Source organism: Eubalaena glacialis, chromosome 10 (assembly GCF_028564815.1).
Source record: "Eubalaena glacialis isolate mEubGla1 chromosome 10, mEubGla1.1.hap2.+ XY, whole genome shotgun sequence".
NCBI lineage: Eukaryota > Metazoa > Chordata > Mammalia > Artiodactyla > Balaenidae > Eubalaena > Eubalaena glacialis.
In genome coordinates, this window is record NC_083725.1 from 112679784 (window position 1) to 112695392 (window position 15609).

The 15609-nt window shown below is 56.9% G+C and overlaps 3 protein-coding genes across 11 annotated transcripts in view; 2 read left to right on the top strand and 1 right to left on the bottom strand.

Annotated features, from left to right (window-relative positions):
* Nucleotides 1–7277, top strand: part of MYRF (myelin regulatory factor) — a 32790-nt gene extending 25513 nt beyond the window's left edge. For 4 of the 9 annotated variants that reach the window (XM_061201849.1, XM_061201853.1, XM_061201854.1 and 1 more), the window contains 9 exons: nucleotides 318–398; nucleotides 554–639; nucleotides 751–942; nucleotides 1198–1449; nucleotides 2764–2869; nucleotides 3120–3194; nucleotides 3556–3661; nucleotides 5012–5086; nucleotides 5265–7277. In XM_061201849.1, the coding sequence (XP_061057832.1) occupies nucleotides 318–398; nucleotides 554–639; nucleotides 751–942; nucleotides 1198–1449; nucleotides 2764–2869; nucleotides 3120–3194; nucleotides 3556–3661; nucleotides 5012–5086; nucleotides 5265–5345 (1054 nt within the window). In that variant the 3' untranslated portion in view covers nucleotides 5346–7277. Of the gene's footprint in view, nucleotides 1–317; nucleotides 399–550; nucleotides 640–750; nucleotides 943–1197; nucleotides 1450–2763; nucleotides 2870–3119; nucleotides 3195–3555; nucleotides 3662–5011; nucleotides 5087–5264 lie in introns of all 9 variants that reach the window. The other 5 variants (XM_061201848.1, XM_061201850.1, XR_009702247.1 and 2 more) reach the window with 5 other exon arrangements.
* Nucleotides 7278–8326: 1049 nt separating this feature from the next.
* On the bottom strand, nucleotides 8327–11759 carry TMEM258 (transmembrane protein 258). The gene is made up of 4 exons (XM_061203461.1): nucleotides 11681–11759; nucleotides 9672–9781; nucleotides 9045–9181; nucleotides 8327–8432 (listed from the first exon to the last, which is right to left on the bottom strand). The coding sequence occupies exons 1-3, from the start codon at nucleotides 11681–11683 to the stop codon at nucleotides 9055–9057; spliced, it is 240 nt and encodes a 79-aa protein (XP_061059444.1). The 5' UTR covers nucleotides 11684–11759; the 3' UTR covers nucleotides 8327–8432; nucleotides 9045–9054.
* Nucleotides 11760–12043: 284 nt separating this feature from the next.
* On the top strand, nucleotides 12044–14715 carry FEN1 (flap structure-specific endonuclease 1). Its single transcript, XM_061203462.1, has 2 exons — nucleotides 12044–12138; nucleotides 12841–14715. The coding sequence occupies exon 2, from the start codon at nucleotides 12859–12861 to the stop codon at nucleotides 13999–14001; it is 1143 nt and encodes a 380-aa protein (XP_061059445.1). The 5' UTR covers nucleotides 12044–12138; nucleotides 12841–12858; the 3' UTR covers nucleotides 14002–14715.
* The last annotated feature ends 894 nt before the right edge of the window (nucleotides 14716–15609 follow it).

A 15609-nucleotide genomic window follows, 5' to 3' on the forward strand; every position in this document is an offset into this window, starting at 1 on the left:
GGCTCTTAGCCCGCCAGGGGTTTGTGGGGGCGGGTGGGAAGGCCTCTCTGGAAGGGGGGCAGCTGCTTCGCAGTCCTACCGAAGCCGATGTTTCTCCCTGGCCTACTCAGTGCTCCTCCAGGTAGCTGGGCCTCTGAGTGGCGGGGGGCATCTGAGGGGCCCAGGTTAGAACAGGGGGTAGGGGAAGGAGGGCCGGGGTGGGGCCTTGGGCTCTTCTGCCCACTGTCACCTTCAGTCCTTGGGCCATCTCTGACCGTGTCTTCTCTTTCTCTCCTCCCCTGTGCCTGCCCCCTCTTTTCCTCTCTGCTGCCCCTTAGCTCTTTTGCCGTGTCCACCTCCTGTCTTCTGGCCCTGCTCCGGCCCCAGCACCCTGGGGGGAGTGAGGCCATGTGCCCATGGTACGTGTCTGGACCAAGCCCTCTGCCTCCTGCCTCTGCCTCCTTTCTGCCGTCCTTGTCCACCTCCTCGCGCCCCTCCCGTTTCTCTGGGACTCCCAGGCCTCCTGCTCAGGCTCTCCCAGCCCCTCTGAGCTCAGCCCACCCTTCCCCAGCAGGTCCAGCCAGAGCTTTGGGACCACTCAGCTCCGACAGTCCCCTGTGACCACTGGGCGGCCGGGCACACGGCCCTCTCTGCTGCTGGGTGCGTGCCGGGGCGTGGGTTTGGAGGGATGGGGTGGGGAGAGGTGGCTGTGTTCTGGGTCGGGGGGCTCTGCTGCCCCACTCCGGCTCATACAGCCTCTGGCTTCCTCAGTTACCACTGGCCCGACCAGCTCGGCCCCAGCTCCAGCCCTCCGCACCTTGGACCTGTGCTCCGGCCGCCCCTGCCCAGTCGTCTGCTGCTCCTCGCCCAGCCCCAGCCCCACCACTGACCCTAGCCTTGGCCCCAGCCTTAATCCTGGCCATGGTCTCAGCCCCAGTCCCGGCCCCTCCACCAACCGCTCAGGTATGGCTCGCTTGGGGCCAGGTTTTGGGTTGGAGGGGTTTTTACAGGAGGCCTGAGAAAGGCCCCAAAGACTCATTGGTGGGAGGGTCTGATCTCCTGGAGCCCAGAATGAGGCTCTGGAGAAAGACTGGGGGTTCCCCCTGAGGAGACCAGGAGATAGAAGGGAGTCACCCAGAGTCCAGTCGGGCCCTCAAGACAGCTGGGCAGGAGGCAGCCCGTGCCTGCCTCTCAGCCTGTGCCTGGTTCTCTCCACAGGCCCCAGCCAGATGGCCCTGCTGCCAGTCACCAACATCAGAGCCAAGTCCTGGGGCCTGTCAGCCAATGGCATTGGCTACTTCAAGCATCCAAAGAACTCGGACCCTGTGGCCAGCCCTGCGGTCCCCTTTCCTGGAGGCCAGGGCAAAGCCAAGAACAGCCCTAGCCTTGGTCTCCATGTCCGGGGCCGCCGAGGGGCCCCTCAGCTTGGCCTGAGCCCTGCTCAGCCCACCCAGGCCCGGAGCCAGCCAGGTACCTGCCCTACCCCCTCCCCCGCTCAGCCCAACCTGGCAAGGCTTACTGGCCGGGGCCCATTTCAGCCCATCACCAGAATACCTGGGTGCAAAATTGTCAGTCGACAAACATTTGCTGAGCATTACTAAGTCCCAGGAATCAGGCCAGGCTGATTATATAGCGTTATATCGATCACCTCGTTTAATCTTCACAACACTCCTGCGAGAAAGGAATCGTCCCCATTGTTCAGATGAGGAAATGGAAACTTGGGTGAAGTGACTTGCCCAGGGTCATACAGCCTGTTAGCGGCAGAGGTGGAATTTGATCCCAAGTCCACGTGGCTCCTTTTATGTCACCATGCCAGGGCAAGAAGAGTACTGTTCAGGGTCCCCCCAATTTTCCAAACCTCAAACCTTTGGTTTTAACAAAGCTAGGGAACCCTTTATTGGTTTTCAAACCGGGTTTCTCTGAAGTATCCCCGGGGCTGCCTTGGAGGTTGAAGGGGAGGCCGAGAACCTTCCTGACTTCAACCAGGCACCTCTGCTCTAGGTATTGGGCCTCCTCATCAACTTCCATTTGATGGGTTTTGTGGCTTAAAGAGAAAAAAAAAAAAGCTTAGAAACTGTGGTTTGCCGAGATTGAAGTTCAGAGTGATGGGGAAACCCCACGGGGTAGATGCTTACCAGGCAGCCGTTTCCTGGGCCCCTTCTCTGTGACTGGCTCCATACACGGCACCGGGGGGTGATGGAGACGGATGTGCCCTGCCCCCAAGGGCTCACAGACACGAAAACAGCAGTGTGGTGAGGCTCTGAGGGGACACACAGGCAGCTTGGCGACTGGGGAGGGCACAGAATCCGGACTGAGGTGGGGGAGGTGATCAGGGGAGGCTTTCCTGAAGGAGGCGACACTGAAGCTGAGTCTTCGAAGGACAGTGGGGCCCTGATTTGTGTGTGTGAATGCTCCCGCCATGGCTGATTTCAAGCTACCAACTTGACGTCACTGCACCCCGAGTTGGGAAAAGATGTGTGCAGTCAGGAACGGGCCTGAAGAGCGGGCTCCCGTACGCCCCGTGCAGGAGATACGGAAGACCCATCCCTACTTCTGGGTGTTCTGGGTCCGTCAAGGAGGCACACCTCAGGCTCATGGGAACTGCGTAGTCCTAGGGCTGCTGGGGAAGATGGTGGCGTGACCCCAGCCGTTGTGGGAGTCTGGAAAGAATAACCTGAAATTTATTCCTGCTGAGGTGTGAATGACTGATGCCAGTCTCGGGCAAGGACAGGTTTGGCTGCTTCTCATTTGTGTCCTGTCTTGTCACCCTCCTTCCTGCGCCAGTGGCCTCTCTCCTTGCAGACCCAGTGCCGTCCCTGACCTCCATCCAGGTGCTGGAGAATTCGATGCCCATCACGTCCCAGTACTGCTCCTCAGAGGATGCCTGCAGGTGGGCTTGGCTACCTCCCTTCCCCCCCACCAACCCAGGACAGGTTCCCTCTGGTAACATGAGCCCAGGCAGTCCAGGTGTTCAGATCTTGCTCCCCTCAGGGAGGAACTTCCCCCTCAAGGTGGGGCAGCGTCTTTCCAGGCCCCTGAAGGGCTCCACTGTAGACTGGGGGCTGAGGAGTTGATGGGAGTGGGGGGGGGGGGGCGGGGCAGGGTGGCCTTGGGTTGAGGAGCCAGCTTTGCCCTTTCAGGCCTGGAAACTTCACCTACCACATCCCCATCAGCAGCAGCACCCCGCTGCACCTCCGCCTGACCCTGCAGATGAAGTGAGTGCCGCCATGGGGGATGGAGACCCAGTGGTCCCAGGCAACCAGGGGAGGGGGCTGAGGAGGGGTGCTAGCTTTATTGCCTGCTCCATGCTTCACTGGCTGTGTGACCTGGCACTCTCCGGGCATCGGTTCCTCATCTGTGAAATGGGCTGCTGCCTCCCAGGGGCTGTGTGGGACGGTGGATGGGAAAGGGTTTGTAGCCGTCTGGAGCCTTGACGGCTACGCATCATTTTCAGGCTGTGAGGATTCAGTGCCCTGTTTCACCGGGGTGAGGGAGGTAGAGTGGAGGGCTGGCTGGGAGCGGGCTGGGGTGGAGGAGCTCAGAACCCCACTTCCCTGCTAACCGGGTCTTTCCCAGCTCCTCGGCCCCTGTGTCCGTGGTGCTGTGCAGCTTGATGTCAAAGGAGGAGCCGTGTGAGGAGGGGGGCTTTCCACAGAGCCTCCATGCCCACCAGGACACCCAGGTAGGAGACTGGGAAGCTGTGGGCCAGCCAGGCCGGAGCTTCCTCCCTCCGGCACATCTGGGCTCCCAAGCGGGAGAGGAGAGGTAGCCGGAGTCAAGAGTGCAGGCATCTCCACAAAGGACACTTTGGGGCCTGGGCCTCCGTGTCTCAGGGAGGGGGGCATGCGTGCACCGCTCACCGCTGAGTGTCTCCCGGCCCTGTCCCTGCCCTGACGAAGGCCTGGGGAGGAAAACAGTTCCACAAGGCCTAACCTGGGGTGAGCGCAATGGTGGAGACCGGGAGGGCGTGCGGAGGGCGTCCTGGGAGCCCGTGGCAGGGAGAGCTGACCTTGTGTGGTCTCAGGGTCAGGCCAGCTGCCCCCAAGTCATGTTTGATTGAGATGAGACCCGAAGGGCAATATGGGATCAGCTGGGGAAAGGAAAGGGGACAGCGTCCCAGGAGTAGGGGAACAGCGGGTGCAGAGGCCTGGCGGCCAGGGAGAGCATGGCGCGCTGGCAGAGCTGGAAACGTGGCGAGGGCCATGTGCCAGGGGAGACGGGAAGGAGGCTGGACCTGAAGCTTGGGCGGGGGCGGTGGCATGGTTCCATCTGTGACTTTGGAAGGTCTCTTGGGCTGTGTGGAGGGGGCTGCCTCCTGGTCTGGGAACCTGTCACCGTCCAGCTCCTCTCTGGCCATGTGACCCGAAGTTGTGACTCTCAGCACAGGTTAAGGAAATTTCTTCTCACCCACTCGTGTGCTTATTCAACAAATATCTATTGGGGCGTCCTCTGTCCCAGGCCCTGCGCTGGGCCCAGCTGAGGGGAGACAGAGGTAGGGAAGAAACAGGCCTTGCCTTCCAAGAATGCACTCTCTAGCCAGGGAGAAAAGAGGTGCAGAAAGTAGCTTGAGTAGAGGATGGAGTGGGTGAGAGCCCTGAAGAGGCTCAGGCCCTGGGCGGGGAGGGCTTGAATCCCGGCTCTGCCCGGCGTCGGTGGAGTTTAGGCAGGTAACTCAGCAGTGTCCTCATCTGTAAGCGGCACCGCCTCAGTGGGTTGCAGTGCGCACGGGGTGAGTGAACTACTTGGATGTGCCCGGAGCACAGTGGTGAGAGGGAAGGCAGTAAGAGACCAGCGGCTGCGGGCCCCCGGGTGCCTGGCACGCAGTACACACAGACGGTGGGTGCTGTTGCTCCCCGAAGTAGAAAGTGCGCCCTCCGATCTCTCTTCACATCTCTGCTTCTCCGCTTTGTAAACCGTGCCACAGAGCCAAGGCTGCGACGGCCATGGCGAGGGATGCCGGTTGGGATGGGGCAGGGGGTGGGGGGCTGCGCAGCTGTCCTGACCCCTCTCCCCCGCTCCCCCCTCTCCCCAGGGCACCTCCCACCAGTGGCCAGTAACCATCCCGTCCTTCCGCAGATTCACCTACCACTTCCGGGTGGCACTGCTGGTGAGCACCGGCGCCCTGTCTGCCCCCAGAGGTTCAGGGTGGGGCTTGGGGGAAGGGGGGGGGAACTGAAGACCACATGACGGGACACGGGGCAGTGTCGGGCGACGTCAGCAGGGGGAGCACCTCTGGCCCCCACCCCTGGACCCACCTCACTGGTTCCCACCGCCCTTCCCCCCAGGGTCAGGCCAACTGCAGCTTGGAGGCCCCGGTCTGGCCGGCCGCAGACTACTACTTCCACTTCTACCGCCTGTGTGACTGAGCTGCCCTCGGAGGCAGCGCCACAGCAGGGCCCGGGGGTCCCCGGGCGCCCCCTCCACACTGGATGCCATGGTGTTACACTGGAGCCCGCCGCTGGCACCTCCGCGGAGGAAGTGAGGCGGCTCGGCCCTCCCCGCGCCTGGTGACACTGGAAGTCCTCACACTGGAGCCGCTAGTCCTGCTGGCGGCGCCCCCAGACCACGGAGGGCGCTGGAGACCTGCGGGGCCCAGGCCGGCCCGATTCACATGTGTCCGGATACGGCCAATGGAGGGCTGGCGGGCAGCAGCGCCCCAGAGGCGGGGGAAGCCCGTGACTCGGCCCAGAGCCCACCCTTCCTGCCTCCCCTTCTGCGACTGGGAGCCACCCCTCTTTTGGAGAGAGGACCCGTCTGCCTTTGAGACCGGCGGGGGCTTGGCTCGAGCCCTCAGAGACTTGGCTGGACCCACGAGTCAGTGGAGGGCAGACAGCCCTCACCCTTGAAGCTGCTCCCTGGGGAGGGCTAGGTGGTGGACTTCTTAGGGTCTGACTGTTACTGGACTTGGACTTCTAACCTTTAAGCATGGCCCAGGAGGTCTCCTCTCCCTGGGAGAGCTTGGCTCCAAGAGCTCCCAGGGCAGCTGAAGCCAGCCCTGGATGGGCTGGCAACCGACCACGTGCCTTGTGTACACTTAGTGCCTGGCTGAACCAGGGGAGCCTGTGGGCCAGGTAAGCCTTGGACCCTTGAACCTGGAGTATCCCGAAGGGAAGGAAGTTCCCTGTGAGCCCCCAGATGGCGTTGCGGCCCCGCGGCCTGGGCCCCTGGGAGCTTCCAGAGCTCACAGAGGTCTCTGAGCAGAGGAGCGGGAATCCCTGCAAGGCAGCAGGCCGGTCTTGTCTGGTGGGTGGATGCAAATAGCTTTTGCTGTTATTAATGAAATAATTACTAAAATGCACTTAAACCAGGGCAGGAGTGGAAGGATGGAGATGGAAAGCCCGGAGTGGGCCAGAGCCCTGGGGGGACACTTGAAAGGCAGGGCCCTGGCTCTGATCCGTCCCAGGGAGCCTTGAGACACCCATCCCACTCCCGACCACCAGGACTGGCCTTTCCCTCCACTCTTGTCTGCTGGTGGCCTCACCTCCCCAGATTCAAGGGCTCCCGTGCTGGGCTTGGACAGCCAGGCTGGGGGCCCCGTGCTCGGCAGTAGTCCCAGTTCTGCCCACTCCTCCCAGGAACAGAGTGGTGGGCTTGGGTTACGGAAGAAGTCTTATCTCAAGTGCCAATGTTAACCTTTCTTAGTGAGTATCTGGAGCTTTCTGAGGCCACATCCAGGCTCATGGAAGGAGAGTGGAAATCATTTCGCCGTGTCTGCCATGGGTTCAGAAATGGGGACGGAAATGCCATCCTTGCCCTGTGATATTCTGCCACCTCTTTGGGAGCCAGGCCTTGCCCCATCTACCTCTCATTCTCAGCTTTGAGTGGGAGGCCTTTCTGTGGGAGACCTGAATCTTGAAGAAGCCTAGGAACCGCAGGCCCCCTTCTGCTATGGATGTCAAAGCACTTCTCCTCGGGATAGGGAAACACAGGGGGAATGGGGTTAGCAAGGATACCTCGCCTCCCAGCCCCCTCCCCAGTGTGGCCCCTCCTTCCGACATAGGAATTACATGGCTCCCCACACCATGCTGGCAGCCGAGCCTTACTTAGCGCTGCTCTGTTCTCCTTCCTCCCACTGGGGGAACCCTCCCTAAATGCCATAAAACTACCGAGCCCTGCCCCTTCTGATAGGATTCTGGGGCTTCCTCAGTGGGGGCACAAGTTCTTGGACCGCAGCCCCCCTGTGCTTAACTGGAAGGTGACCCTCCACTGCCCCCTGGAGCCATCTGGACACAGCATCGCCCCAATCTGGTTGGCAGCTGGCTGTTTCCATGCCTGGGGAGGGGGTCCTCAGTGCTGAGTTTGAGGCCAAGGCGGGGGGTGGGGGGTGGCGGTCAACCTTGGACTAAAGTTGCCTTAAGCCCAGTGAGGGAAAGGGGCTTCAGGGAAAGCCAGTGGGCCACCTGCTGGAGGCTGACAGCTGCCTGGCGGGTGCCGGTGAGTGGGTGTCTTGGCTCCATCCCCTACCCGGGGTCCAGCAGCCTACCCCTCCCTTCCTCTCTCCCCTTTGGTATTTACTCCTGTAGCCACTGGGCCGATCTCCCCCAAGCTTCAAGCTGTACACAGCGCCTCTCAGTGCACAAGTGCCCCTGCCCACGTTACAGCCCCCGGGAAAGCCTGCGTGTGCATAGTGCGCCCCTTCCCTCCCACTTAACTCCCCCTTCCTGCCCCTGAGCTTTGACTCATATTTATCGCATACCAACTCTGACTCTGGAGTGGGCAGAGGGAAGCAGCCCCAGGCCTGCTTGCTTCCTGTCCCCTGAACTGTTCTTTTCTGAAGTAAATATACGTATATAAATAAATGTATAAATACTGCTTTGTATCTGAGCTTGCCTCCCCGTCTTCTTGAGATTGTTCTGGTGGGAGATGGGGTCGCCTGTGGGCCTGGGACCAACTGGGGCCCCTGAGCCCGGTGGATGCTTCGTACCCCATTATCCCTTGTAGCTTCAGGCCCGGCTTGGGAACAGGATGCAACAGCCCCTTCCCCTAGCCACACCCCACGGACCTACTGCTGACCTGCCTGGGTTAAAAGTAGCCACCTTAGGGAAAAGCTGAGCCTTTCGAGGGTCCCTGGCACCACGCAGAGGAGGGGACTGGCCCAGGGCAGACCTGACTGGTACGGGTTCCTACAGAAGTTCACACTAGAAGCCACGGTGGAGGGCAGGCCCAGCCCCTTCCTATCCACAGGTGAGCCCTCAATTCTAAGGATAAGACACTGAGCAGAGGGCAGGGCTTCCCAGCAGCAGGAACCACCTGAAAGGCAGGAGAAATGGGAAGGGGTGGGACTGGGGAAGTCGTGGGTCCCAGCACCTGCACCACTCCCACCCCCAGGACGGGCACCAGGCAGGGCTGTCATACATCTGCCTTTATTGTAAGCAGCAGGTGGGACACTTCCGGCATAGTAAAAAAAACTAATTTACAAAAGCAGGGATTCAGTGAAGCCGCCTGGCTGGTACCTGAAAAAGAGGGGTATCAAAATGAGAGCAGTGACCCTTCTTTCCATCAGCTTTTCTCCCCAAACCCCTATGCTCCTGGGGCAAGGGCTGATGGGCACAGTCCTTTGAAGCAGGGCCACCAGAGCCAATTGATTCTAAGTGACCTGTTTGGTGGATTATCTGCAGCAAGGTTGCGGGTATTTTTTTTCAGTCACTTAGTCAAAATTTATTTCAATGACTGAAAACGTTCAAACTAACTAATATGCTACTCCTGGCAGCAAGTCCCGGATCCTGGCCCCTTGCTGGGTCACTCCCCAGCGGCTCTCCAATCACTGTGTATGACAGGTAAGAACGCAGATGTGTAACCACGGGAAGCCTGTGCCCACAGCCCTACGTAGTATATCCCAGAGCCAGGTTGAGGCCTTGGACAGTGTGGAGACCTCAGAACTGACAAAGGTGGTCCCACTTGGCTCAAATCCCCACTAGGGGACAGGGAAAGGGGCACGTGTGTGGTGTCCCTATCCATTCTGCTGAGTCTCACTCCATTAACCAAGGGGTCATGCAGGCCCAAGGACCCCGCTTATGTGGGCGTGGGGAGGCCTCTCCAGTGTCCCACCCTGTCACTGCTCTTACCCTTGGGAGCTCATACGTAGATGCCGACCCAGAGCAGCAGGAAGAGCACTCCAAAGCCCATGAAGAGTGAAGCCACCAAAGAGATGAGGAGCTCTTTGTAGATATCCCGAGTGTATTTGGTGGAGGTGACCTCATAACTGGCAGGGCAATTAAGGAGAAGCAAAGGGATGGCTGGTCTGGCTCCGGGCAGAGGGGCCCAAGAGGTGACCTAGACTCTGGTGCTCCTACCACCCTTCCACCACCCATGAAGAAAATGAAGCCCAGAGGGGTCAGGTCACACAGCTAACGAGCGGCAGAGCTGGGACTGGCCCTCGTACCTCCTGACACCTGAGCGCACCACTCCTGACACCACTTTTCCAACTTCAGGTCCCCATACCTATAGCCTCCAGTGCAGCCAGGCCCTCTGCTCACCGTCCTGGAAATCGGAAGAGCGAATTGAGCTCACCTGAACCTGGAAAATAAGGCCACAACCTGACTTTGGACGTCAACAGCCTTCCCTCAACCTCCTTACCATCCCCCATCCTCACACCGGAACAAAACTGGCAGGGTGCATGTACCCAGCATGGTTCCTCCCTCAGTTTCCCACCTCACTAATTCTGGCCCACTAGCTGCTCAGTGAAAGGATACACGAAGAACCAGGCGGTGAAGAACATGCCAATGGCCAACAGCACCACGGTCAGATGCGGAAAGACAGCCGGGTTCACTGGACTGGTGTATCTGCTCATGGCCTCAAGCTCCTAAGGGAAGGCGTGAGATCAGAGCCATCAAAGAATCCCATGACCTCAATCTGGGGGGACTATGGGGTTATCACGGAGCCTCGTGCTGCTGTGACTGCTAGAAGCTTATTTCAGCTTGGGAAATGTGGAAATCCTTCAGAACCACCGTCAAATGATTCCGTTTGGGAATGACAACAATTACATCTTAAACTAAGGTGGCACTTCGTCTTTTCAACATGAGACAAGATGGGCAGCTGAGAGTCAGAGGCTGAGGCACAGAAGGTGACTGATTAGCTACAGATCAATGGTCCTTAACATTTTCTGAGGCCACCGGCCACCATGAAAAAAACGTGATGAAAGGTATGGACTCTTTGCCTGGGACAAACCGCATACAAGAAAAAGTTTGCTTATAATTTTAGGACCTTTATGGACCCATGTCTGTAGACTTCCAGCTCAGAATCCCTGCTGAAAGACAGACTCTGGACTGGTACCCAGATCTCAACTCCTAATCTTGTATTCTTCCCACTACACAATTAAGGAATCTCAGGACCTACAGGCAAAAGACATAAGTTAAAATTCTGGGGCTTCACTGGTGGCGCAGTGGTTAAGAATCCGCCTGCCAATGCAGGGGACACGGGTTCGAGCCCTGGTCCGGGAAGACCCCATGTGCCGTGGAGCACCTAAGCCCGTGCGCCACAACTACTGAGCCTGCGCTCTAGAGCTCGCGAGCCACAACTACTGAAACCCGCGTGCCTAGAGCCCAGGCTCTGCAACAAGAGAAGCCACCGTAATGAGAAGCCCAGGCACCGCGATGAAGAGTAGCCCCCACTTGCTGCAACTAGAGGAAGCCCAAGTGCAGCAATGAAGACCCAAGGCAGCCAAAAATAAAATAAATTAAATAAATTAAAAGTAAGTAAATAAACAAGTAAAAAATATTTTTAAAAAATAAAATTCTGGCTCTACTGAATAACATGAGTCCCAGTAAAGTGATTATAATAATAACTCTCTCGCAAGGCTGATGTATGATTTAAGAAAGGCGACAAACGCAATAGCATCTAACTCACTGCCTGGCATAGAGTAGTTGCTCAATAGGTGTTTGTTTCCCTCCCAAGGTTATAGGGAAGATTATGAGATAATGCTTGTGAAAGAGGGCTGTAAACGTAAAGTTCCGTACAAATGTTAACTTCCATTGTCACCCACCAGCCAACGCTTCTAAAATCCAGAACACAACAACTCTAGAGAAGTAAATTGACCTCATTGTTCTCAGAGACACTGGAATTCAATTCAGTAAACATTTATGCCCCCCTAAAAATGATAAAGACAATCGCTGCCATTGATTGAGCCTCCAATTGCCGGCCCCGTGTTTGGCACTGGAAATACAAAGATGAATAGACATCATCCCAGGGCTAGAGGCACGTCAGATGGTGGTCACTAGGAGGCGTGGCAAATAACAAAGAAGTCCATGACACGTGGCAAGAGGTCTGTACATAGGTTGCGGGGCTCCCAGGAGAAAGAGGACAAGTGCCCGACACAGTTGTTAGTACTTCATCAAGAAGGTGACTTTTGCCCGGGACCGTGTAGTATGAGTACGAGTTCGGCAGGCGGGAAAAACTTTCCAGATAGAGGTAACAGATTGATCACAAGTAACAGAGATAAAAGCTCGAAAGTATCAGAAATGCTCCCCATGCTCCTCATCCTTATAAATCGTTAGATCAGAAGCCCAGTGCGATCAAAACCTCAGCCTAAGGACTCCATGGCAAGGGGCTTCCCTTCCCCGCCCCTCAGCCCAAGCCGAAGGATCCAGGAGCCTCCAGCCCCCTGGACCTCGGACATCTGAGGCTTCTGCGAGAAAAACAGGGCGCGGGACGGGCCCCGAGGGGTCCCCAAAGTCCCATCCGGAACTCCCCTCAACCCTCTCACCATTTTGCCAGGCACAGGGTAAACCGCCGCTCAGCCACCGGAAGAACACGTCGGCAGGAGCAGGCGCGCTGTTCAGCCGGAAGAGGAAGTGCAGCTGCACAGGTGGTATTGTGGGATTTGTAGTCGTGTGGTTTCGGGTGTGGCGGGATCTGGGGCCTGCGGGGCGACCGTGGTGGAGTGGCAGCAAGCGGTAGAGAAGGGTAGGGTCGGCTCGCTGAGCGAGTCCGTTCACCCTGGCGGGACTGTTTGTCGTGAGAGAAGCTGGCCGAGAGGGCCGGGGCCTGTACTACACTTCCCAGGAGGCTGTTCGCCGCGGCAGGTCACGTGACGGGAGCGCGGGCTTTGGAAGGCGGCGGAGTGAGAGGGTATCAGCGGCTAGTGCCTAGGAGGCGGCGGCGCTGAGGAGGGAGTTGGGCTGAGATCTGTCCTGGGCCACGCCGGAGCGCCCGAGAGGCCAGGTGAGACCCTCCGGAAGCGTCTCCGAGAGCGGCGGGCCGTTTTGCCTCGGGTGCTGGGGAAGGCCGGCGGCTGCCGCGGGCGGGGCGGAGCGAGCGCGGGATTCGCAGTCAGGCGGGCCCGCCACTTTTCCCGCTATGAGCCCAGGGCCAGTCGCTTAACTTCCGAGCCTCTTTCATCATTTGTAGAAAGAAGATAATTCCCAGCTCATGAGGTCGTTGTGTATTGTGACTAAGCTCCTGGAGGAGAGACATTTTTTTGAGCTGCACTCGTTCACATCCCTTTCCTGCCTGCGTTTGTCGGACGCAGGGGGAGGATGCCCGGCTAACGAGGCGTTGTCCCCTCGGTCCACGTTCTAGCAAAGCAGGCAGCTTGAGGCACGAACCAAAGGATCGAGTGGGTTCTGCAGGGAGAACGTTTACAGAGCACCTAATGTTTGTCGGGGGTTTTTGTCTGTTATCTCAGTTAACTCTCAGGAGGCCTTAGTATTAATTGAGTGGACTTCCTTACCGGACTGTACGTTTCTTGACGATGGGAGCCTTGTCTTGTTCTTCTCATCTTCCGAGGTGCTGACTTGGTGTCGTTTTGTTGTGCTAGATACGTTTAGCCGAGGGCGTGAAGTTGGTGAGATAGCACCCCTGGTAACCCTTCCTCCTTTTGCATCCTTTAAGTTCCTCCTTGTCTTACCTGCCTTTCTCTTTTAGCTGTCCCTCTGTATTGCTATGGGAATTCAAGGACTGGCCAGACTGATTGCCGACGTGGCCCCCAGTGCCATCCGGGAGAATGACATCAAGAGCTACTTTGGCCGCAAGGTGGCTATCGATGCCTCCATGAGCATTTATCAGTTCCTAATAGCTGTTCGCCAAGGGGGGGATGTGCTGCAGAATGAGGAGGGTGAGACCACCAGCCACCTGATGGGCATGTTCTACCGCACCATCCGCATGGTGGAGAACGGCATCAAGCCCGTGTACGTCTTTGACGGCAAGCCGCCGCAGCTCAAGTCAGGGGAGCTGGCCAAACGCAGCGAGCGGCGGGCTGAGGCGGAGAAGCAGCTGCAGCAGGCCCAGGCTGCTGGGGCCGAAGGGGAGGTGGAGAAGTTTACGAAGCGGCTGGTGAAGGTCACCAAGCAACACAATGATGAGTGCAAGCATCTCCTGAGCCTCATGGGCATCCCATACCTCGATGCGCCCAGCGAGGCTGAGGCCAGCTGTGCCGCCCTGGTGAAGGCCGGCAGGGTCTATGCCGCGGCCACCGAGGACATGGATTGCCTGACCTTTGGCAGCCCTGTGCTCATGCGGCACCTGACTGCTAGCGAGGCCAAGAAGCTGCCCATCCAGGAGTTCCACCTGAGCCGGATTCTGCAGGAGCTGGGCCTGAGCCAGGAGCAGTTTGTGGATCTATGCATCCTGCTGGGCAGTGACTACTGTGAGACCATTCGGGGCATTGGGCCCAAGCGGGCCGTGGACCTAATCCAGAAGCACAAGAGCATCGAGGAGATCGTGCGGCGGCTCGACCCCAACAAGTACCCTGTGCCAGAAAATTGGCTCCACAAGGAGGCCCAGCAGCTCTTCCTGGAGCCCGAGGTGCTGGACCCGGAATCTGTGGAGCTGAAGTGGAGCGAGCCAAATGAAGAAGAGCTCGTCAAGTTCATGTGTGGTGAAAAGCAGTTCTCCGAGGAGCGAATCCGCAGTGGGGTCAGGAGGCTGAGCAAGAGCCGCCAGGGCAGCACCCAGGGCCGCCTGGATGATTTCTTCAAGGTGACTGGCTCCCTGTCTTCAGCTAAGCGCAAGGAGCCAGAACCCAAGGGGTCCGCTAAGAAGAAGGCAAAGACTGGGGCCGCAGGGAAGTTCAAAAGGGGAAAATAAACGGGTTTCCCTCCATTATACCTCCTTGACCCCAGAATATCTGCCGTGTTGTACCCGCAAGAGCTGGCGCTGGAGAAACCTCCGTGGGGGTGGGGAGGGGCTTGCATTGCTTCCCTAGCACCACCCTGCTCGGTAGTGCTTTTCCCTTTGTTACTTGATCTCATGGCAGGAAGGCCACAGAGGTTTGTTGTTTTCTTCTTTTTTAGCTCAGGAAAGTATGTCAGGCTCAAGCCGCCTCTCGGGCAATTTAATGGACACTGAATCCATTGTTACGTGAAAGTGATAGCAACAAGTTTTGAAGAAGAAAGAGGGAGATAAATGGTGGAGACAGAAGACTGGAAATGATTTCCTGCCTGGCCAACTGGTGGCTGGTGGGAGGTGACCGTGGGACTAGACTGTGCTTCTCTTTGGCTCAGCCGTGACCCACCCTGAAGGGTAGCCATCAGGAAGATGCAGTCTTAAACAGATGGGAAGAGCTGCCGAGAAATAAGATAGGCAGAGTCCCTGGAGTTGGCAACAAGGGTTTGATTACCAGCTGTGTGTCCTGAGGTGGGCAGAAACTTGAACTTGCTATGTACATAACTCTAGTCTTTACAGTGGTTATTCAGAGGCATAAAGTGGTGGTGCTTCACATGGCCTCTCTGAGGCAGTTAATTGAGTTGAAACTTTGGGATAAGATGCTGGGTTTTTTGTTGTGAAAGATATGAGGAGAAAAGAGTCAATAAAATTATAAAAGTAACCAGAATGTCCTGTTCTTTGAGAACATTTGAAGACATCTCAAGTGCCCCAGGTTTCAGGCAGTATAAAATGTTCTTTTCACTCCAAGTTAACGTGCTGGAATTGCACTGTAGTAAAATGGGTGGTTTGAGAGTGGCCACAAGATGGCACCATGCTCCATAGAATGGCCAAAGCAGCTTTGGCAGTACTTCAGCCATTTAGAGGATGATGCCTAGTTTATCTTGCTGGGAAAGGAGTTTTAATAAATTGAACGAATCTCTAGTTTTCCACCTACTGTGTGAGATAGAGGAGCTCCTTTGAGAAATCCTCACAATTTAGATCAACTACTTCATAGCATCCAAGCATTTACTTTACCAGTTTGTAAATTGTGAAAGCTGCCATTCAAAAATCACTTTCTTGTTCCCTTTGTGACGTCAACTTCAGGTTACTGTATTTCATAGAGGTGGAATGTTTTTGTACTGAAATTTTTATAATCCTAATAAAACTTGATGGGGGCTGTCCTGTTTGAGTTTCTAATTTTGTAGCATTCCTGTCACTTACTGCCATTTAAAGTTAACCAAGGACGCTTAAGTGGTCTGAAATCTAAGTTGACAATATTTCAACAGATTAAGCAGGTAGAAGACTAAAGACTAGCAGTTTTCAAACTCTTGATCTTAGTTATCTGTTCACTGCTCTGTCTCTAGCAGTTGACAAATGAAACCAATTTTCCAGATTGAAGCAAGCCACACAACTTATTTGAGCTCCGTTTTTTGTTTGGCTGCACCACGCAGCATGCGAGATCTTCATTCCCCGACCAGGGATCAGACCTGTGCCCCCTGCAGTGGAAGTGTGGAGTCCTAACCACTGGACCGCCAGGGAATTTCCCTGAGC